General features: G+C 39.0%; 1 protein-coding gene across 1 annotated transcript; it reads left to right on the plus strand.

Moving 5' to 3' along the window:
- Positions 1–3,992: 3,992 nt before the first annotated feature.
- LOC139758260 (ionotropic receptor 21a-like) lies at positions 3,993–24,561 on the plus strand. The gene is made up of 9 exons (XM_071679471.1): positions 3,993–4,028; positions 6,092–6,182; positions 8,757–8,881; positions 11,299–11,415; positions 12,630–12,862; positions 15,661–15,789; positions 16,332–16,518; positions 23,267–23,503; positions 24,241–24,561. Exons 1-9 carry the CDS (start codon positions 3,993–3,995, stop codon positions 24,559–24,561), a joined length of 1,476 nt encoding a protein of 491 aa, XP_071535572.1.
- Positions 24,562–24,590: the final 29 nt, after the last annotated feature.

Below are 24,590 nucleotides of genomic sequence, written 5' to 3' on the forward strand. Positions count from 1 at the left end.
TTTGGTATGGCAACGGGTAGCCCTCTTTCACCTGTACTAAGTAATCGTTATATGGATATTTTTGAAACAAAAGACTAAATGATATCTTACGTTCTAATGCAATTTGGATTAGGTATGTAGATGTTCTTTGTGTTTGGCCAACAAATGAAAGCTTGCAAACATTTCTCCCTTACTTAACAATTTAGTACTTTCCATCAAATTTACTGTAGAAAATGAAAATAATGTTATGTTACCATTTTTAGATTGCATGATCCATAGGCAAGGAAACAAGTTCAAGTTTAGTATACAAAGGAAACCCACCAATGTATGCTCATATATCCATTATTACTCATCTCAACATGACAGAATTAAATCATCATAATTTCAATCTATGTTCCTTAAGACATTACGTATTTGGAGTCCAGAGTTTATTGATGATGAGTTTGTGAAGATTTATTAAATGGATTTAAGTTAAAGTACCATAGAGCTTTCATTGATAAATCCCTTAAGTTAGCAAAGAAATCTCTTTATAGAGTTGAACCCAAAACTCCCATTGACACCAAGAATCTTTTAGTTCTCCCTTTTAGTGATAATTTTACTTTACTTCCCATGTTGCTTAAATCCTTTAATGTAAATGTTGCTTTCAGGAACCCACCAGAAGATTTTCCTGGATGCATCTGGAAAGTGCCATGTAGAAACTGTGATAAGTTTATGTTGGACAGATAGGTAAGGATCTTTCTGTTTATGTTCTATGAAGGTGCGCGTTCATATGCACTTTATTCGTATTCATATAACTCCGCGTTGTACAGTTAGGTTCGGTAAAACGCTATCAGCTGGCTATGTGCGTCTGTTCAGAAACAACCGATAGACCCCGTTGCTCACCATTGTGAGGCGAAGGGTATTCGAATACTTAGTATTTCGAATAGTTGTTTCCTATTATACAGTCCCATAGTCTAGCGGTTAGCATGCCTGCCTCTTGCATAAGGGGTCCCAGGTTCGATCCTGGCTGTTGGAGGTTTGTATGTGATATATATATATATATACATATATATATATATATATATATATATATATATATATATATATATATATATATATATATATATATATATCCCTGGGTATAGGGGAGAAAGAATATTTCCCACGCATTCCTCACGTGTTGCAGAAGGCGACTAAAGGAGACGGGAGCGGGGGGCTGGAAACCCCCCCCTCCTTGTATTTTAAGTTTCTAAAAGGAGAAACAGAAGAAGGATTCACGCGGGGAGTGCTCATCCTCCTCGAAGGCTCAGATTGGGGTGTCTAAATGTGTGTGGATGTAACCAAGATGAGAAAAGAGGAGAGATAGGTAGTATGTTTGAGGAAAGGAACCTGGATGTTTTGGCTCTGAGTGAAATGAAGCTCATGGGTAAAGGGGAGGAGTGGTTTGGGAATGTCTTGGGAGTAAAGTCAGGGGTTAGTGAGAGGACAAGAGCAAGGGAAGGAGTAGCACTAGTCTTGAAACAGGAGTGGTGGGAGTATGTGATAGAGTGTAAGAAAGTAAATTCTAGATTGATATGGGTAAAACTGAAAGTTGATGGAGAGAGATGGGTGATTATTGGTGCATATGCACCTGGGCATGAGAAGAAAGATCATGAGAGGCAAGTGTTTTGGGAGCAGCTGAATGAGTGTGTTAGTGGTTTTGATGCACGAGACTGGGTTATAGTGATGGGTGATTTGAATGCAAAGGTAATGTGGCAGTTGAGGGAATAATTGGTATACATGGGGTGTTCAGTGTATATATATATATATATTCTGGCCTAAGCTAATTACCCATTTCATCTACCATCTTCATAAAGAAGGATGAACAGCTGAGTTGAATGTGACCGACTTCTGTGACCAGGATTGGAACCCATGGTGGCAGTACCCCGGAGAGCCTGTGCATGCGTCAAGGGCGGTAACGCTAACAGTTACACCACAGAGGTCTAATGATACATATGTGACTACCTTAAGTTTAACTTGACTGTTCTTGTACAAGAAGGAAGAACTCTTTCTCTAAGATGGTTAGATGTAATGTTTCCATTTGCTCCCATTTTAAAAGTTTCGTCAGAGAGACGTGAACCACTTCACGCGATATATTAGTACTTCATTTCCAGGCTCGTCATGGATCCTTGGGGTTCAAAACAGTTGCAAGAATTAGGCATCCGTACAAAGATGGTGTGGATGTGGCAGTTTGGCCTGCCAGCCGTGGACATTGCTCAGGAGACAGGCGCCAGTGTGACCACTGTGTACAGGTGGATGCGAAGGTGGCGAGAAGAAGGGAATGTTCTGACGAAACCGAGGAGTGGTCGACCTCTAGCTCCGTCACCTGTTACAACAGAGATAACACAATGCTCGAGATCTAATTGGTCAGTACAGTCACCTGGCCAAGCTTATGTAAGAGCTTCCTCAACTGGTGAGTGTACCAGCTCCCGGATGGAAAGAGGGATCAGGCACTGAGGCCAAACGTCCTCCTCACATCGCTCATGACGCCACAGAGAATGTCCTCGATGAGAATTACTCGAGAGCTGAAAGATACCAAATATGCTGTCCATTATAAGACAAAAGGAATTCCAGTGCCTTCTTGACGTCATTCTATAAACGTCTGGGAGTTGCCAGGACCAGTAGGAGAATCTTAGGCTGCTCGATCGACATTCATGTTTCTTGTACAGGTTTAGTAACATCAGGTATATCAAATGTGCATATGTCTATAATTGGCAAGATTGGGAGGACCTCCCCAGCAACTGAGAGTGAGGTGAAATGATACAAAGAATATGGATGTGTTTGTGTGTCAAGTGGAACCTTCATCAAGGGATTGTGTGTTCATGCATGTATCAGTGTGATGTAGAACGTAACTATATTTATTATTAGCTGTTATTAGTCTGTACAAAATCCTATTAGGTTGTATTGTTTAGCAATTGAATTCTTTAATTTCATCGTAAGTTCCATAAAAAGGAAGGCATTGATAACATTATCTCATGTGCTCCTTCCAAAATGCTTGACAAAAATAAAAGTGTCATCTGAGTGCAAAGCACAATTATGCTAATAAATGATGTATATATTCGTGATATACATGAAGTTTTCATTCATCCAGATATTATAGATTACTACTCGGATATCATCTTTTAGCTCTCTTGATAGATGATTCACCAGTCCTTGGAAAATTCTGTATATGGCTTACAAAATTCTTACGGAGACGAGAAAGATTAGCTCTTTGTTCATCGTCATGTAACAAAGGGTTTAAGATCACCATATCTGCGTGTCGTAGTAGGTGACTAAAAGGGGAGGGAGCGTGGTGGGTTGCAAAATACTCCCCTCTCGTTTTCTACCTTAAAAAGAATAAAGGAACAGAGAAGGGGGCCAAGTGAGGATATTCCCTCTAAGACTCAGTACTCTGTTCTTAACGCTACCTCACAAGTGCGAGAAATGGTGAATATATATATATATATATATGATAGAACCTACAAATCCCCAACGGCCAGGATCGAACCCGGGACCCCTGTTCAAGAGGCAGGAATGTAAGCGTTAAGCTATGGGTCCTTAGCCTAGCGGTTAGAATTCCTGCCTCTTGCACAGGAGTCCCGGGTTCGATCCTGGCTGTTGGAGGTTTGTATGTTCAATGAAGGTGCGCGTTCATATGCACTTTATTCGTATATATATATATATATATATATATTTTGGAAAGGATCACAAAATTGCGCGTGATCAAGTATATTCCTATGAGCCCATTGATAAATCCATTAGATTAGCAAAGAAATCCTCTTATAGAGTTGAGCCCAAACCTACCATTGACACCATGAATCGTTTAGTTCTCAATTATAATAACAATTTGACTTTTCTTTCCATGTTGCTTAAATTCTTTAATGTAAATGTTGCCTTCAGCAACAATAATACTATAAAGAATGTCTTAATCAGGAATATGTAATATATTCATGTTGCTTAAGTTTAACAGAAAGATCCTTACCAGTCTGTGAAACAAAACTTTTCACAATTTCTACATGGCACTCTATAGGTGCATCCTGAAGATCTTTCTGGTGAGTTCTTGAGTAAGATATTCTTAATAGTATTGTCGTTGCTGAAGGCAAATTTCACATTAAAAGATTTATGCAATGTGGGAAGTAGAATAAAATTATTAGTAAAACAGAGAACTGAATGGTTCTTGGTGTCAAGGGGAGGTCTAGGTTCAACTCTATATAATCATCTATTTGCCAACCTAAGGGATTTATCAATGAAAAAGCTGGGATACTTTAACTTGGAAGGAATATAGTATATCTTCTCAAAATCATCATCAATAAACTCTGTACTGTGAATACGTAATGTCCGAAGGAACATAGACTGGAATGATGATAGTTTAACTCTCTCATGTTGTGATGAGTAATAATGGATATATGAGCATACATTGGTAGGCTTTCTTTATATGCTAAACCTGAACTTGTTTCCATCCCTATGGATTTTGCAATCATTTTCATTTTCTACAGTAAATTTGACGGAAGGTAGTGAATTGTTAAGTAAAGGAGGAACGGTTGTAAATTTTCATTTGTTGGTGGAACACAAAGAACATCATCTACATACCTAAACCAAATTGCAATAGAAGGTAAGATATTCATTAGTAACTTTATTTCAAAGAATTCCATATCAAGATTACTTAATACAGGTGAAAGAGGATTACCCATTGCTATATCACATTTTTCAGCATAATATTCTCCATTAAATTGAAATACATAGCTTTTTATACACAATTTTATCAATTCAATAACAACAGATGAAAACAACTGAGATAGTTGAACATAAGAGTAAAGAGAAAGTAGAAGAGTGATATTTTCCTATGACATTTGAGACGAAAATTCTGGGAGGATCAAGTCCGATATGAAGATAGAGGAAAAGAACGAAAGTTGGAAATGTATAGGATTATGGACTGCAGGATGTATTCAACACTGATGTCTACTGGTGACGAGGGTCAGTATCAGGTGTTGCAGGAGTTCACTGCCGAATATTAAGATCAAGTGAATCCCTTTCTTAAAGACGGAACCTTGTTAGACAACTGGACATTGAAAGCCGAAGAAGAGCGAAAGAACTCGATATGTGATATGAAAGCATGTTACAAAGGTGTGGTACGAAGATGTAAGGAAAACCTGGCCTGGATAATTGATGATAGTGCATATAAATGAGGGTAATAGGCTTAAGTAGAATGGGGAAACACAAAACATCATGGAATGGGAGTACAAAAGCAAGCATGCAAAAATGGGGAAATTAGGCTTGATCCCTTGCATAATTATAAGGATATACACTAAACTGCAAATAAGACAAAGTCTCATACTTGAGTCATTTCAATAACTTCTCACTTCAATAGGATGAATCGATTGTCAATGAATTGATCTCTAGTGATAATATTTGATGTAGCTCATAATAAGAAATTCTAAACCAGGCTTTTAACAGATTTCGGATATTAGATCAAATATATTTCTAACATTAAATGAAAGCTGCTATATACGGACTGAATTTTACGAATATAAGAACATATGACAGCATTTTCACTTTCATTTCCTTCCTCTATGGGTATTACTTTGGTTTTTGTTCCCAAGAGCTGGCTGCTTGTGTGCCCCCACCACAAGCTAGATCAAATGATAGGAAGCTGCTGCATGTAATGCTTACTGTGTGGCTGTTGGCAACTCAAGGTTGGGCCGTTTTGATAACTATTTCTTTTGTTACACTCGAAGTTTTTTGAACTCTTTATATTTTCATGTTTTTATCAGTAAGTATGACCTGCCACATTTTAAAAGACAGGTTTTTCATATCCTTCAAAATTTGCTAATATTTTCTCTTCTCTCTTCTTTCTCGCCTTTCATTAACCACTCTGTGTTTCCTGATATGGAATTTTGTCTGCGATTGGAGGTTCCAACGTAAAACAGTTGACACAGAAACTTTGGAATATTAAGAGCTAACAATAGCACTAACTAATGTCTCATAGAAGAAACGTATTAGTAACTGGTGTGATGATATGTCTCTCACAATTACGATAGATAAGTTGTACTTCATTTCCTGGAATAACATCTGTCACAGTTATGATGTACAAGTTGCTTATATGTTTGTATCCTAGAATATAGAAGCAGACGACATGATGATGATGATCCTCCTGCTGGTGCTGTCCCTCACTGACGTCTCTGTCACCCTCATCTTCTTCACCCAAGGTCAGTATACCACTGGGTATATGCGTGTAACTTTCTATCCATCGTCAGGATAAGATATGAACTCTGGGGAAGGGGAAGACTTTTGACCTTGATAGTCAGCATTCATTCAAGTTTTTAGAGAGTCCTCAGTGTATAACGAGGTTATAGTATGAGTACTACAGCTACCTGTCAGTATACCTCAACGCCTTTGAGGAATTATCTATCTGATAGATCAAACACCTCAAGCGACCTATAACCAACCTTGCTATAAATAGCTTGTACGAGATATTATGAGAGGAGACTTTCAATGTGATACGTTGAAACGTAGTGGGTTGAAACGTAGTAGGTTCAGAAGTAGTTATGGATGCTTTGAAAATTTTGTGGGAAAAATACTTAGAAAAACAGGACTCTTGTTTGGAATTTATGGATTTAAAGAATGCATATTACAGAGTTAATAGAGATACCTTGTGGAAAGTATATTGAATGTATAGCGTAGAAGATAGCTATTAGAAGCTGTGAGGAGCTTTTATCAAGAGAATAAAGCGTGTGTGCGAGTATAGAGAGAAGATGGTGATTAGTTCTAATTGAAGGTGGTTCTACGTGAGGTGTGTTTGTCACCACAGCTGTTTGATTTAAACACACACACACACACATACACACACACACACACACACACACACACACACACACACACACACACACACACATACATATATATATATATATATATATATATATATATATATATATATATATATATATATATATATATATATATATATATATATATATATATATATATATATGAAAAAAGGGCAAATGAGAGTTGGGGTGAGAGAGTATCATTAAATTTTAGAGAGAAAAAAAGATGTTCTGGAAGGAGGTAAATAAAGTGCGTAAGACAAGGGAGCAAATGGGAACTTCAGTGAAGGGCACAAATGGGGAGGTGATAACAAGTAGTGGTGATGTGAGAAGGAGATGAAGTGAGTATTTTGAAGGTTTGTTGAATGTGTTTGATGATAGAGTGGCAGATAAAGGGTGTTTTGGTCGAGGTGATGTGCAAAGTGAGAGGGTTAGGGAGAATGATTTGGTAAACAGAGAAGAGGTAGTAAAAGCTTTGCGGAAGATGAAAGCCGGCAAGGTAGCGGGTTTGGATGGTATTGCAATGGAATTTATTAAAATAGTGGGTGACTATTGTTGACTGGTTGGTGCTGTCAATGGATTGAACTAGGGAATGTGAAGCGTCTAGGGTAAACCATGGAAAGTTCTGTGGGGCCCGGTTGTGGAAAGGGAGCTGTGGTTTCAGTGCATTATTACATGACAGCTAGAGGCTTAGTGTGAACGAATGTGGCCTTTGTTGTCTTTTCCTAGCGCTACCTCGCACACATGAGGGGGGAGGGTGTTGTTATTTCATGTGTGGCGGGGTGGCGACGGAAATGAATAAAGGCAGACAATATGACTTATGTACATGTGTATATACGTATATGTCTGTTTGTATACCTATGTATACGTTGAGATGTATAGGTATATATATTTGCGTGTGTGGACGTGTATGTATATACATGTGTATGTGAGTAGGTAGGGTCATTTCTTTCGTCTGTTTCCTTGCGCTACCTCGCTAACGCGAGAGACAGCGACAAAGCAAAGTAAATAATGAATAAATAAGATATATATTCCTACGATCCACGGGAAAATTGAAACACGATAAGTTCCCAAGTGCACTTTCGTGTAATGATCACATCATCGGGGAGACACAAGAGAGAAATATAACAGTCATTTGATATACAACGAAGAGACGCAGCTGGGCGCCATATGGTAATCATGTAATTGTTCATGATATAAACGATCGTGTCATAAACTTATTATATGGACAAGAAGGTGAATTGCTTACAAATTTTATCATCAATAAAGTTATCCAATTTGTATAAACCTTTACTAATATTAATGTTATGATTGTTAGTATATATAATAATAGAAGATTCAATGATATCTCTCATGGTACTGGAGTTAGAGTTAATAACTGAAATTGCATTACTCCAGTCAGCACAATCTTCATTGTATTGGCTGGAGTAATGCAATCTCAGTACCACGAGAAATATCATTGAATCCTCTATCATCAAACACACAAAGAATTATAACCTAATATCATTGTAGGTTTATACAAATTGGATGACTTCATTGTTGATAAAACAAGTAAACAATTCACCTTCTTGTCTATATAGTAAGTTTATGATACGCTCGTTGTCTGTCATGGATAATCACATGTTTACCATATGGCTTCCAAGCTACGTTTATTCGTTGTATATCAACTGATTGTTATATTTCTCTCTTGTATCTACCCCGATGATGTGATTATTACACGAAAGTGCACTTGGGAACTTATCGTGTTTTGCTTTCCCCGTGGACTCATAGGAATATACTTGATCACGCGCAAAATGAACTTACTCCAAAGGAAGCTACATGTTCCTCCAGATGGAAGTGGCGTATCCTTAGGATGCAGGAACGTTTATAGAGGTTCTACATAACACTAGAACTCTTACATACAAATTGTTCTGATGTAACTTAGAATAAAATGAATAAGATGTAATATTTCAGGTGGTCGTGATGTGTTGGGTGGGTCAGGTGAGGCGGTGGGCGCCGTGCTGAGGTCGGCGTCTCAGCCTCGTTGCTCCGTCATCCTCCTCACAGACGGCACCTTCCAGCCCCACAATGTCTTCAAGGTAAGATGTAAACATGATGAACGATGGTAAAGTATATGTGATCGTTATGTGTCCTAAGGAGAGATACAATATATATATATATATATATATATATATATATATATATATATATATATATATATATATATATATATATATATATATATATATATATCTTTCTTTCAAACTATTCGCCATTTCCCGCGTTAGCGAGGTAGCGTTAAGAACAGAGGGCTGGGCCTCTGAGGGAATATCCTCACCTGGCACCCCTTCTCTGTTCCTTCTTTGGAAAATTAAAAAAAACGAGAGGGGAGGATTTCCAGCCCCCCCCCGCTCCCTCCCCTTTTAGTCGCCTTCTACGACACGCAGGGAATACGTGGGAAGTATTCTTTTTCCCCATCCCCAGGAATAAAATATATATATATATATATATATATATATATATATATATATATATATATATATATATATATATATATATATATATATATGAGACATGGGGTAAGAGAGAATAACAAATTTTAGGGAGAATAGAAAGATGCTTTGGAAGGAGATTAATAAAGTGCGTAAGACAATGGAAGAAATGGGAACATCCGTGAAAGGGGCTAGTGGGGAGGTGATAACCAGCAGTGGTGATGTGATAAGGAGATGGAGTGAGTATTCTGAAGGTTTGTTGAATGTGTTTGATGATAGAGTGGCAGATATAGGGTGTTTTGGTCGATATGGTATGCAAGGTGAGAAGATTAGGGAAAATGATTTGGTAAACAGAGAAGAGGTAGTAAAAGCTTGTTAGAAGCAGTGAAAAGTTTTTATCGAGGATGTAAGGCATGTGTACGAGTAGGAAGAGAGGAAAGTGATTGCTTCTCAGTGGATGTTCGTTTGTGGCAGCGGTGCGTGTTGTCTCCATGGTTGTTTAATTTGTTTATGGATGGGGATGTTAGAGAGGTGAATGCAAGAGTTTTGGAAAGAGGGGCAAGTATGCAGTCTGTTGTGGATGAGAGAGCTTGGGAAGTGAGTCAGTTGTTGTTTTCTGATGATACAGCGCTGGTGGCTCATTCGGGGGAGAAACCGTAGAAAGTGGTGACTGAGTTTGGTGAAGGGTGTGAAAGAAGAAAGCTCAGAGTAAATGTGAATAAGAGCAAGGTTATTAGGTAGAGGAGGGTTGAGGGACAAGTCAATTGGTAAGTAAATTTGAATGGAGAAAAACTGGAGGAAGTGAAGTATTTTAGATATCTGGGAGAGGATTTGGCAGCAGATGGAACCATGGAATCGAAAGTGAATCATAGGGGTTGGGAAGGGGCGAAAGTTGTGGGAGCGTTGAAAAATGTGTGGAAGTCTAGAACTTTATCTTGGAAAGCAAAAATGGGTATGTTTGAAGGAATAGTGGTTCCAACATTGTTATATGGTTGCGAGGCGTGGGCTATAGATAGAGTTGTGCGGAGGAGGGTTGAGTGCTGGAAATGAGATATTTGAGGACAGTGTGTGGTGTCACATAGTTTGATTAAGTAATGAAAGGGTAAGAGAGACGTGTGGTAGTAAAAAGAGTGTGGGTCAGAGAGCAGAAGAAGGTGTTTCTAAATGGTTTGGTCACGTGGAGAGAATGAGTGAGGAAAGATTGACAACGAGGATATATGCGTCATAGGTGGAGGGAACGAGGAGAAGTGGGAGACCAAATTGGAGGTGGAAAGATGGAGTGAAAAAGGTTTTGAATGATCGGGGCCTGAACATGCAGGAGGGTGTTGGAGGCTTGTATGCTCTATGAAGTTGCGCATTTATATGTATTTTATTCGTATTCATATACATCCACTTTGTACAGTTAGGTTCGGTAAAATGCTATCTGCTTTCTATGTGCGCCTGTTGGGAAATGACCGGTGTAGACCCCATTGCTCACCAATGTGAGACGAAGGGTATTCGAGTACATAGTATTCGAATAGTTGTTTCCTATTAGCCAGGCCCATAGCCTAGAGGTTAGCATTCCTGCCTCTTGCACAGGAGTCCCGGGTTCGATCCTGTTTGTTGGAGGTTTGTATGTTCTATGAAAGTTCGCGTTTATATTCACTTCATTGGTATTCATATACCTCTGCATTGTACAGTTAGGTTCGCTAAAATGCCATCTGCTAGCTATGTGCGCCTGTTGGGAAATGACCGGTGTAGACCCCGTTGCTCACCAATGTGAGACGAAGGGTAATCGAGTACTTAGTATTCGAATAGTTTTTCCTATTAGCCAGGCCCATAGCCTAGCGTTTAGCATTTCTGCCTCTTGCACAGGAGTCCCGGGTTCGATCCTGGCTGTTGGATGTTTGTATGATGTATATATATATATATATATATATATATATATATATATATATATTCTAGGAGGAAAAGGTACTATGGCTAATTTGATATAGTTTTAATTATATTTTCGTGATATATTTATCATACGTTGTTTCCTTCAGATGGTGGGTGAGGTGAGAGCCCCCTGGGGTGTGGGGGTGTTCGAGGTGGCAGGTGACGGTCAGGACGACAACGTGACGCAGGCGCAGTTCTCCCAGGTCGTCGGCCAGGCTCGACTGGTAAGTCACACACACGTTACTTACCCGGCTGTTATCACTTTGCGATTACTGTTACATTATTGATAAGGTGGGTAGAACGCTCTCATATCACCGAACAGGCGACTTGATGTCTTCCAACATCAATCCTAAAGCGATAGATCTTTGACACATTACTTGTCAGAAGAGATCACTCTGACCTTACTGCTGTGGCAGTAGCTCACTCCTGCCTCGTAGATACGACAGGTGGGTCGCTCTTGTAGTATAGCTTCAACGGACATATGTCCTTGAAATTACTGCACAAATTAGACTAGCAGGGAATAATTACTTTACTTCTAAAGTGAATAAGTGATTCTCACACTTCGGCTGAGGTGGGTAGGTTATTGTATGGTTACTGATAAGGTGGGTTGTGATAGATGTTGTTGGTTTGGTGAGCCTTTATGATACTACTGAAGTAGATAGAGTATCCTAGCATTATTATCAAGGTGTGTATAGTATACCTTTATCACTACTATGGCAGGATGAAGTGTCACTGTTACGTTAATGTTGAGGCGCTTGAGCCACAATTACATTACTTTCTAGCTTAAAAGCAAGTAGTCGCTCGTATTACTATTAACTCCTGTAGCATAGTACGAATCAGGCATGTAGACCTGTCATTAATAATCAGGCAAGGAGGTCATTCGTATCAAGTGGTATAAGTACGTCACGTCATATGAATGCAAAAAAAAAAGGCGTGTAGGCCTATTGTTTATCATTGTTCAGTCATGTTTGGTACCCCTCACCTTGTTGCTAAAACTGGAGGGTTGGTCTTAACGTTCCATATAAGACAAGGATATCATTTCTGTGAGGCTGGTGAAACAGCCAGACATGACCTCTGGGGTAAGCCTTAGTCATACGTGTAGTGAGGAGATTGGGTCAATCTTGTACCACTTCTGAGGTGTACAGGTGGTTCTTCAACTAAGATAAGCAGGTGAATTATGTTTACTGCAAAACCCTGCGTCATTACTAATGGAGTTTTTGAGTTATTTTTCATGATACTAAGAAGGTGATTAAGAGTACTTAAAATATTACTATGGTAAGTAGATCACTTTATCATTACCGAAGCTCTTTATCACCTTGCTTCTGAGGTGGTTAGGTCATTGTCACATCACCTCTCTGGCAATCAGATCCCACATCACGTTAAGGTTGATGTGAAGAAACCATTTTCATATCATCTCTACCAAGCTGACGTGCAACAGCTACGACAGGTGTCCTGGTGCGTGACGGTGGTGGTGGTGAGCGACGACCCGGCCTTCCTCACCTCCTTCTCCGAGTGGTCCCTCAAGCGTCGCCTTCTGGCGTGGTCGACGAGGCTCCTCGTCGTCACCCGCCTGCCCCTCCCAGAACTGAAGAACCTCCTGAGCAGCCACTGGACCTACTCTATGATGAACACAATGTTTCTCAGACATGCAGATACCACAAGCAACATAAGGTTTGTTCTCCAAGGCCTGAATCTATTATCAAATCTTATGTAATAGTATGGAACTGTGATGACTTTCATGCGAATATCATAAGACACGGGTATAATGGAGGTTGTTTTGAGTTTGACTGTTTCCTTGCATATATCAAGGTCCACGGAAAAATACAGCAGCAACAAACCTTCGTTTGACTGATGTAGAGGTCATAGGGAGAGTTGCAGAATGTGTGGAAGGCGAGAACATTATCTCGGAGTATGGGTATGGTTGAAGGAATAGTAATTCCAACAATATCATATGGTTGCGAGGCATGGTTATACATAGGGTTGTACGGAGGAGATTAGATGTGTTAGAAATGAAATGTTTGAGGACAATATGTATTGCGAAGTGGTTTGATCGGTAGTAATGAAAGGGTAAGAGAGATGTGTGGAAACGATAAGAGTGTGGTTGAGAGAGCGGAAGAGGGTGTGTTGAAATAGTTTGGACATATGGAGAGAATGAGTGAGGAAAAATTGACATTTACACTCAACATTCTCCTAATATACATTCTTCCAAACTCAGTCACCAACTTCTACAGTTTCTCACTAGCATCAGCCACAAGTGCTGTATCATCGGCAAACAACAACTCACTTACTTCCCACGCCCTTTCATCGACAACATAATGTATACTCGCTCCTTTTTCTCCAGAACTCTAGCATTTTCCACCCTCACCACCCCAAGAATAATCAAATTTAACAATCATGGTAAAATTAGACACCCTTTCCGCAGACCAACCTTCACTGGGAACCAATCATTCTCTCTTCCTACTCGTATACACACCTTATATCCTTGATAGAAACATCTCACTGCTCTAGCAACTTACCTCATACACCATATATAATCAAGATCTTCCACAAAGCATCTCTATCAACCCTATCATATGCATTCTCGAGATCCATATATGCCACATCCAAATCCATCTGTTTTTCTAAGGATTTCTAACACTCAGTCTTCAAAGCAAACACCTGATTTACACATCCTCTACCACTTCTGAAACCATACTGTTCCTATCCAGTCTGACACTCATTATATACCTTCACCTTCTCAATCAATATCCTCCAATATAATTTTCCACGTATACTCAACAAAGTTATACCTCTGTAGTTCGAACTCTCACCTATATCCCCTTTGCCTTTATACAGTTGCATTATACATGTATTCCTCCAATTTTCATGATCCATATACAAACTGAATTTCCTTATAGCACATTTACCCACTTTCTTAATAGATTCAATTGTAATACCATCTAGTCCACTTCCTTGCGGGATTTCAAATCCCGAAAGGCCTTCACTACATCTATTTTCACCAAACCACTCTCCCTGACTCTCACTTTTCTGAGCCAACCACGCCGACCCAAACACCCCATGTCTACCAATCTATCAACAACACATTTGATAGTCTTCCAAAATACTAATTCCATCATCTTACTCCTTCACAAACTGTTATCACTTTACATTTTACTCCCTTCAACGATTTCCCCATTCGTTTTCTTGTCTTTAGAGCATTATTCACCTACTTCCAAAAGCATTTTATTCCCTAAACTATAGTGATACTCTCTCACCCTACGACATTTTCCCTCTTTTTCGACCCCTGTACATCCCTCTTGACCTCCTGCCGCTTCCTATTATACATCTCCCAAACATTTGCACTCCTTCCTTATGAATACCGCCCAAACGCCTCTCTTTTCTCTTTCACCAGCAACTTCTTCATCCAACCATTCACTACCCTTTTTAAAATTCCATCTCCCACCTCTCGCATGCCACTTGTATCTCTTGCACATGCCAACACTGCTTCCCTAAATACCTCCAACTCCTCACCAACTCACTTCATTTACCACCACATTTTGTCATTCTACACATTCTGCACGTGATCAAGATATTCCTATGAGCCCACGGGGAAAATGAAACACGATAAGTTCCCAAGTGCACTTTCGTGTAATAATCACATCATCAAGGGAGACACAAGAGATAAATATAACAGTCAGTTGATATACATTGAAGAGACGAAGCTAGGACATACGATTGTATATATATATATATATATATATATATATATATATATATATATATATATATATATATATATATATATATATATATATATATATATATATATATATATATATATATATATATATATATATATATATATATATATATACATATATACACATATATATATATATATGTATACATATATATATATATATATATATATATATATATATATATATATATATATATATATATATATATATATATATATATATATATATATATATATATATATATATATATGTATATCTATATATATATTCTTTCGTCTGTCTCCTAGCGCAACCTCGCTAACGCGGGAGACAGCGACAAAGTATAATAAATAAAATAATAATAATAAAAATAATGATGATAACAATAATAATAATGATAATAATAATAATGATAATGGTAATAATAATACTACTACTACTAATGATGATGATGATAATAATGATAATGATGATAATGATGATAATAATATATTTGGACCTTTTATTAAAATTCATTATTTTATTACAAATATACTATTTGTTTCTAGAACAAATTCAGCATGAATTTTGTTTATATTAACAGAATCATCAATAACGGTAATAATGATGACAATTACCTGGATATAACGAATTATACTGAACGATGATGATGTACATGATAACTGCAGTAATCTGAATACTGACGTCATTAGAAATTCATTAATATATAATACATTACATTGAGGAAAATGACACTTTCTGCCTCCACAGGTGCGTGGTGTACTGCCACATACCGTACAGTCCGAGAGGAGCAGAGACAGTGACTGTTGCCTCCTGGAGCCCAGACCAAGGACTCACCATCTCCCCACAACAAAATCTCTTTCCAGAGAAATTTACTAAGTAGAGATGTTATTTCTTTTTCTCTTTTTCACAGTTTACAAAACGTGTAAATAAGGTTCCTACTTGTTTGTAAATGTTCAGAATGTTTAAGATGTGTATCCTGTTTTTTTATGTATATTTCAGCATATATTGAAATATCAGATAATGTGATTAGTAATATAATTTCTATTCAAATTTGTTAAAAGCAATAATTTTCTAACAGAATAACATGGTCACTTCTATCATCCATGGCACCTAAAGTACATCATAGCAAAAAGTAAAATCATTTTCTTACTTCCAAAGTATTTCAGTGCAAACTACATACTTCTTGTTGAACCATTATCCATAACGTTTCAGTACTTCTCGTCTCCTTGAGCTGGTAACCATCCAGGTTCCTTGTTTTCATCTTTTTACCGATCATTCACATCATGTACAGTCGATTTTCTAATAAGGTTTCAACCACTACGAATGACCATATTTGGGTTACGACGAAGATGAATTCAAGTGGGAACTGTGTTAGTTTAAGTACATAAAGGAATATGTATAAATATATGTTTCCTTAGTTTTCATGGCATGACGGTAAACATCACTGGTTTATCCTGGCGTCCCTATTTCACCGAGTATGAGGAGAAGGCCACTGATGGAACTAGTGTCAAGAACTACAAGGGACCTGATGGACTGATGTTCGTAACTATAGCAGACACCCTCAACTTTACATACAGTTTCCTCCCAGTCAGTGGCTGGATAGATGTGAGTGCTCGTCTTGGCTGTATACCGTATATATGTATATATGTATACCGTATGATATATGTACTGTGTACGTACAAAGAACATTTGACAATGAGATCTGATATGACAATTTCTGATCAACACTTTGGTCCGTGTTGAACTTTTGTTCATTGCGTAGAAAGAGGTGACGTTCAGCACTCAATTATTCGATATTCTCGAGCATTACTGAACTTACATAGGACTGCTCCAGCTGCCCAGACGTGAGTTATGGTCAGGTGAATACTGGAGAGATATGCATTTGTGAGGCATGTTTCGCAGAGATTTTCCTCTGTGTATATGAAATATTCAGAATATTGAATCATTCCCCAACTGAAAAATTTCCTGAACCTTGCATACCATAATAATGTGTATTTCAAGAAATGCTGTATATTGTGCCTCTTGTATTTCACATGATTCTTTAAATGACACATCAGAAGATGTACTTTTCTCGTAATATCAGAGAAGGAGATCGTCTCTCACCATTCAGCGGAGCATTTACAGGAGCGAGCTAGAAATACGGAGTTGTGGTTCTTCGTACATAGTGATACATTTCGTAAGAATTTCACTTCACAGTTAGTCATGAATTGCATAATACTTCGGATGTAAATCAAATGTGTCCATCATTTACTTCTCAGTCTTGTCTCTGTGTCATTATACGAGAATTAAGCTGTTGAGAATGCTGGTAAGAGCAAAAAGTATTTGGTGCTCTGCGTTACTCTAAGTAATTAGTCTTGTTTCCATTTTCTATTCACCTCGGCAGTGCTAAGGCAATTACATTATAATCCTTAGAATGATGTTATTGCTGAAGGCAACATTTACATTTAAGGATTTAAGCAACGTGGGAAGTAAAGTAAAATTATCATTTAAACTGAGAACTTAAACGTTCCTGGTATGAAGGGGAGGTTTGGGTTTATCTCTATCCAATGATTTCCTTGCCAACTTAAGGGATTTATCGGTGAAAGATCTAGGATATTTTAACTTAGTTGCACTAGAATATATTCTCTCAAACTTATCATCAATAAACTCTGGACTGCAGATACCTATTGCCCTAAGGAACATAGACTAGAATAATAATAATTAAACTCAGTCATGTTGAGATGACTGATAATACATTGGTAGGTTTTCTGTATATGCTAAACTTACACTTGTGTCTATCCCCATGGATTGTGCAATCTAAAAGTGGTAACATTCCATTAATTTCAATTTCTACAGTAAAGTTGATGAAAGTTACTAAGTTGTTAGTAAAGGGAGAAATATTTGCAAATTTTCATTAGTTGGCCAAACGCAAAGCATATCATCTACATACCTAAACCAAATTGCATTAGAAGGTAAGATATCCTTTAGTAACTTTGCTTCAAAATATTCCACAGAAAGATTACTCAGTACAGGTGAAAGAGGGTTACCCATTGCCACACCAGATTTTTGAACATAATATTATCCATTGAATTGAAATACACAACTTTTTATACACAATTTTATCAATTCTGTAATTACAGACTTTTAAACAGGTAAATGAATATCATCCAATACATCAAATAGATTTTGTAAGAGATTATCAATTTGAACTTTTGTGAAAAGAGATGAAACATCAAAGTTAACCAGTTTGAAATCAAAACTAACATTGATATCATTGATCTTACTAACTAAATCTACATTGTTCCCGCATTGTTCATGATATCAAAAGTTGATACCTTACCCACAGACATATACATACATACATACACATGTACATATCCATACTTGCTACCTTCATCCATTCTCGTCGCCACCCCGCCACACTCGAAATAGCATTTCCTACCCCACCCCCAGCTATGTAGCGCCAGGAGCATACAAAAAAAAGGCCACATTCATTTACACTCAGTCTCGAGCCGTTATGTGTAATGCACCGAACCCACAGCTCCCTTTCCACATTCAGACTCCACAGACCTTTCCATGGTTTACCCCAGACGCTTCACATGGCCTGGTTCAATCCACTGACATCATGTCGACACCGGTATACCATATCGTTCCAATTCATTCTATTCCTTGCACGTATTTCACCCACCTGTATGTTCAGGCCGCTCAAAATCTTTTTTACTCCATCCTTCCATCTCCAATTTGGTTTCCCGCTTCTCCTCTCCTCAACCTCTGACACATATATCCCCTTTGTCAATCTTTCCTCATCATTCTTTCCATGTGTCCAAACCATTTCAATACACCCTCTTCTGCTCTCTCAACGATACTAATATTATTACCACACATCTCTCTTACTCTTTCATGACTGACTCGGTCAAACCACAGCATACCACCTATCGTCCTCAAACATTTCATTTCGAACACATTCCCCCTCCTCCACACAACTCTATCTATAGTCTATGCCTCACAACTATATAATAGTGTTGGAACGGTTCCTTCACTTATAACCATATATGCTCTCAGAGATAACGTTCTCGCCTTCCACACATTCTTCAACGCTCCCAGAACCTTCGCCCCCTCCCCCAACCTGCGACTCACTTCCGCTTCTGTGTTTCCATTCGCTGTAAAATCCACTCCCAGATATCTAAAACACTAGAATTCCTCCAGTTTTTCTCCATTCAAACTTACTTCCCAGTCAACTTGTCCCCTCAACCCTACCGATCCTAATAACCTTGTTCTTATGCACATTTACTCTCGAATTTCTTCTTTCACTTACTTTACCAAAATTCTACATTTTTTACCCGAATTAGCCACCAGTGCTGTATCATCAGCAAACAACGAATGACTCACTTCCCAATCCCTCTCATCCACAACAGACTGAATACTTGCCCCTTTCTCCAAAACGCTTGCATTTACCTCCCTAACCACCCCATCCAAAAACAAAATAAACAACCATAGAGAAATCAGACACCCCTGCCGCAAACTGACATTCACTGGGAACCAATCACTTTCCTCTCTTCCTGTTCGTACATAGATCATACATCCTTGGTAAAAACTTCTCACTACTAGAAACTTAACTCCCACACCATATACTCTTAAAACCTTCCAAAGAGCATCTCTGTCAACCCTATCATATGTCTTCTCCAGATCCAGAAATGCTACGTACAAATCCATTTGTTTTTCTAAGTATTTCTGACATACATTCTTCAAAGCAAACACAACCGCTCCACACATCCTCTACCACTTCTGAAACGATAGTGCTCTTTCCCAATTTGATGCTCTGTACATGCATTTACCCTCTCAGTCAATGCCCTCCCTCACAATTTCCCAGGAATATTCAACAAATTTATGCCTCTGTAATTTGAACACTCACCATTATCCCCTTTGCCTTTGTACAATGACACTATACATTCCGCCAATTTTAGGCACTTCACCATGATCCATTTAGACAGCGAATATCCTTACCATCCAGTAAACAACACAGTCATCCCCTTTTCTAATCATTTCCACTGCAATACCATCCAAACCCGCCGCCGTACCAGCTTTCATCTTCTGCAAAGCTTTCACTACCAGTTCTTTGTTCACCAAACCATTCTCCCAAACCCTCTCACTTCGCACACCACCTCGACCAAAACACCCTATATCTGCCACTCTATCATCAAACACATTCAACAGTCCTTCAAAATATTCACTCCATCTCCTTCTCACTTCATCACTACTTGTTATTACCTCCCATTTGCCACCTTCACAGATGTTCCTATTTGTTTTCTTGTCATACGCACTTTATTTACCTCCTTCCAAAACATCTTTTTATTTATTGTGCTTTGTCGCTGTCTCCCGCGTTAGCGAGTTAGCGCAAGGAAACAGACGAAAGAATGGCCCAACCCACCAACATACACATGTATATACATACACGTCCATACACGCACATATACATACCTATACATCTCAACGTATACATACGAAGCTGAAGATTTGCATGTGTTTTCAGAAAAGAAGAGAGAATGTTGGGGTGAAGAGGGTGGTGAGAGTAAGTGAGCTTGGGAAGGAGACTTGTGTGAGAAAGTACCAGGAGAGACTGAGTACAGAATGGAGAAAGGTGAGAACAAAGGAGGTAAGGGGAGTGGGAGAGGAATGTGATGTATTTAGGGAATCAGTGATGGATTGCGCAAAAGATGCTTGTGGCATGAGAAGCGTGGGAGGTGGGTTGATTAGAAAGGGTAGTGAGTGGTGGGATGAAGAAGTATGATTGTTAGTGAAAGAGAAGAGAGAGGCATTTGGACGATTTTTGCAGGGAAAAAATGCAAATGAGTGAGAAATGTATAAAAGAAAGAGACAGGAGGTCAAGAGAAAGGTGCAAGAGGTGAAAAAGAGGGCAAATGAGATTTGGGGTGAGAGAGTATCATTAAATTTTAGGGAGAATAAAAAGATGTTCTGGAGGGAGGTAAATAAAGTGCGTAAGACAAGGGAGCAAATGGGAACTTCAGTGAAGGGGGCTAATGGGGAGGTGATAACAAGTAGTGGTGATGTGAGAAGGAGATGGAGTGAGTATTTTGAAGGTTTGTTGAATGTGTTTGATGATAAAGTGGCAGATATAGGGTGTTTTGGTCGAGGTGATGTGCAAAGTGAGAGGGTTAGGGAAAATGATTTGGTAAACAGAGAAGAGGTAGTAAAAGCTTTGCGGAAGATGAAAGCCGGCAAGGCAGCAGGTTTGGATGGTATTGCAGTTGAATTTATAAAAAAAGGGGGTGACTGTATTGATGACTGGTTGGTAAGGTTATTTAATGTATGTATGATTCATGGTGAGGTGCCTGAGGATTGGCGGAATGCCTGCATAGTGCCATTGTATAAAGGCAAAGGGGATAAGAGTGAGTGCTCAAATTACAGAGGTATAAGTTTGTTGAATATTCCTGGTAAATTATATGGGAGGGTATTGATTGAGAGGGTGAAGACACGTACAGAGCATCAGATTGGGGAAGAGCAGTGTGGTTTCAGAAGTGGCAGAGGATGAGTGGTTGCTTTGAAGAATGTATGTGAGAAATACTTAGAAAAGCAAATGGATTTGTATGTAGCATTTATGGATCTGGAGAAGACATATGATAGAGTTGATAGAGATGCTCTGTGGAAGGTACTAAGAATATATGGTGTGGGAGGCAAGTTGTTAGAAGGAGTGAAAAGTTTTTATCGAGGATGTAAGGCATATGTACGTGTAGGAAGAGAGGAAAGTGATTGGTTCTCAGTGAATGTAGGTTTGCGGCATGGGTGGGTGATGTCTCCATGGTTGTTTAATTTGTTTATGGATGGGGTTGTTAGGAAGGTAAATGCAAGAGTTTTGGAAAGAGGGGCAAGTATGAATTCTGTTGGGGATGAGAGAGCTTGGGAAGTGAGTCAGTTGTTGTTCGCTGATGATACAGCGCTGGTGGATGATTCATGTGAGAAACTGCAGAAGCTGGTGACTGAGTTTGGTAAAGTGTGTGAAAGAAGAAAGTTAAGAGCAAGGTTATTAGGTACAGTAGGGTTGAGGGTCAAGTCAATTGGGAGATAAGTTTGAATGGAGAAAAACTGGAGGAAGTAAAGTATTTCAGATATCTGGGAGTGGATCTGGCAGCTGATGGAACCATGAAAGAGGAAGTGAATCATAGGGTGGGGGAGGGGGCGAAAATCCTGGGAGCCTTGAAGAATGTGTGGAAGTCGAGAACAATTTCTCGGAAAGCAAAAATGGGTATGTTTGAAGGAATAGTTGTTCCAACAATGTTGTATGTTTGCGAGGCGTGGGCTATGGATAGAGTTGTGCGCAGGAGGGTGGATGTGCTGGAAATCAGATGTTTGAGGACAATATGTGGTATGAGGTGGTTTGATCGAGTAAGTCACGTAAGGGTAAGAGAGATATGTGGAAATAAAAAAGAGCGTGGTTGAGAGAGCAGAAGAGGGTGTTTTGAAATGGTTTGGTCACATGGAGAGAATGAGTGAGGAAAGATTGACCAAGAGGATATATGTGTCGGAGGTGGAGGGAACGAGGAGAAGTGGGAGACCAAATTGGAGGTGGAAAGATGGAGTGAAAAAGATTTTGTGTGATCGGGGCCTGAACATGCAGGAGGGTGAAAGGAGGGCAAGGAATAGAGTGAATTGGATCGATGTGGTATACCGGGGTTGACGTGCTGTCAGTGGATTGAATCAGGGCATGTGAAGCGTCTGGGGTAAACCATGGAAAGCTGTGTAGGTATGTATATTTGCGTGTGTGGACGTATGTATATACATGTGTATGGGGGGGGTTGGGCCATTTCTTTCGTCTGTTTCCTTGCGCTACCTCGCAAACGCGGGAGACAGCGACAAAACAATGTTTGCAGGTGTATTTATCAATTGCAGTCACAGTCTATCTAGGAATATAGACTCTGTTTCATCACTCACTCCATGATTTAGCACTAATTGAATGACTTTTCAAAGACATTCTTACTCAAACTTAAAAAGAATTAAACAACATAAAATGGATAGACCGATGTAAGCTCGTCAGTCATGTAGCATTACAGTCTAATGGATAGAAACTGAACACTCCATTCAGTGCCCAAATATTATGGTAAAATAGATCTGGAATTTATTCTTTCATTAATTCGAATTATATCATAGTATATGTCGATGCCTTTAGTAATTCTTCAACATTTTATTGATATGTTTCATAGAGAGATACTCAGGAACTATATTGTCTTATGGTAATCACTGATCTTATCGAGAAACGTCTTATAGTTACATGAAATACTTTCTTAATTTCTTTTTCCGATTGTTTGATTACATTTCATCACCACTTGATATGTTGAATCTGTTTCACGATTTTTCACAGGCAGCGGACAAAGTGGTGGAGCGAAAATCCCTCATGTTGGTTATATCACACGTCTTGCTGCAGACTCGAGCCGAACGATACGACTTTACATTTGCTTACACTTTTACCTCCTTCGGCTTCGGGTTGGCTAAGCCTGTGCTCAAGCCTCAGTGGCAGAGCCTGTACTACCCTCTGGCTGACGAGGTGTGGGCCTCCACTCTGGCGGCGCTCCTGCTGATGCCTGGCTTCATGTACATGGTAAGGGTTATGGAAGTATTAATGATCATCTTCTTATGGTTTTCTTCAGAAATGTTTAATGTGGATATGTTCTTAGTCAACAATCCCGTTTTCTGAGGGTCGTCAGAGCGTTATATCTATCAGAACTCTCAAAGTAATGGTTTGAAGTTGTAAACAATTGCTTCACCTTTCAGTTAATGACATCAGTAAAGTTAACCTTTCCCTTCTGAATTCCACAGATACCATAACACGTTATACATCAATACACAACATCTTTGAAAGATACTATGAGATTTGCCTCCTTTACTCATACATACATTTGAAAATGTACGAAAGGTTACACAAACTTATACGGATACATACTTTCACGCACACATATAGACATATACGAACCCAAAAATACTGACACATATATATACAACTTCGCGTATATAAATGATAATGATTCAGAGGAAGAAGGGATAAAGAGTGACACTGTCTAGTTGTTGGAATAAGATGAAGGAGCACATGTGCCCGAAGAGATTTCGCTTCCAGAGGAGTGAGCGTAACTGGGCTGGGATAAAAGGACAAAATAGATTATCTAAAAACAGATGTTTTATTGGAGGATATGATTAATAGTGATCTTACCGGAGTGTATGATTCAAAGTAATTGCTAAGGATGTATCGAATGAATTTCAAGATTACTGGTACTCCATACACATCCGGGAGTTGGCTACATGTATCATTTATGAATGAATTTTCTTTCTTATCTCTCCTAGATCAGCAAGAGGTACAAGTGGAGTAGTCATGATGTCCACCAGGGAAAGAACGTTGTGTTGTCAGGCACCTCCGGTTATCATCGTAACAGCAGAGGTTTTGGGGCGATGATTCAAGAATTGTTTGGCTCGTTTACTGGTCAGACTCTTTCCAAGTGGCTACCACGCGATAGTCCAAGCCGGATACTGATGGCAGTCTGGCTGGTGTTCGCCTTCATCTTCGGGACGGTCTACCGCGGCAACCTCACCGCCGCTCTCACACTTCCCAAGTACCCGCCTCGTCCTGAGACTGTGGAGGAACTCGTCGATCACGTCAACAGGTAAGAGTGATAGACATCAGTGAAATGAAATGA

Source organism: Panulirus ornatus, chromosome 30, assembly GCF_036320965.1.
Source record: "Panulirus ornatus isolate Po-2019 chromosome 30, ASM3632096v1, whole genome shotgun sequence".
In the NCBI taxonomy this organism is placed as follows: domain Eukaryota; kingdom Metazoa; phylum Arthropoda; class Malacostraca; order Decapoda; family Palinuridae; genus Panulirus; species Panulirus ornatus.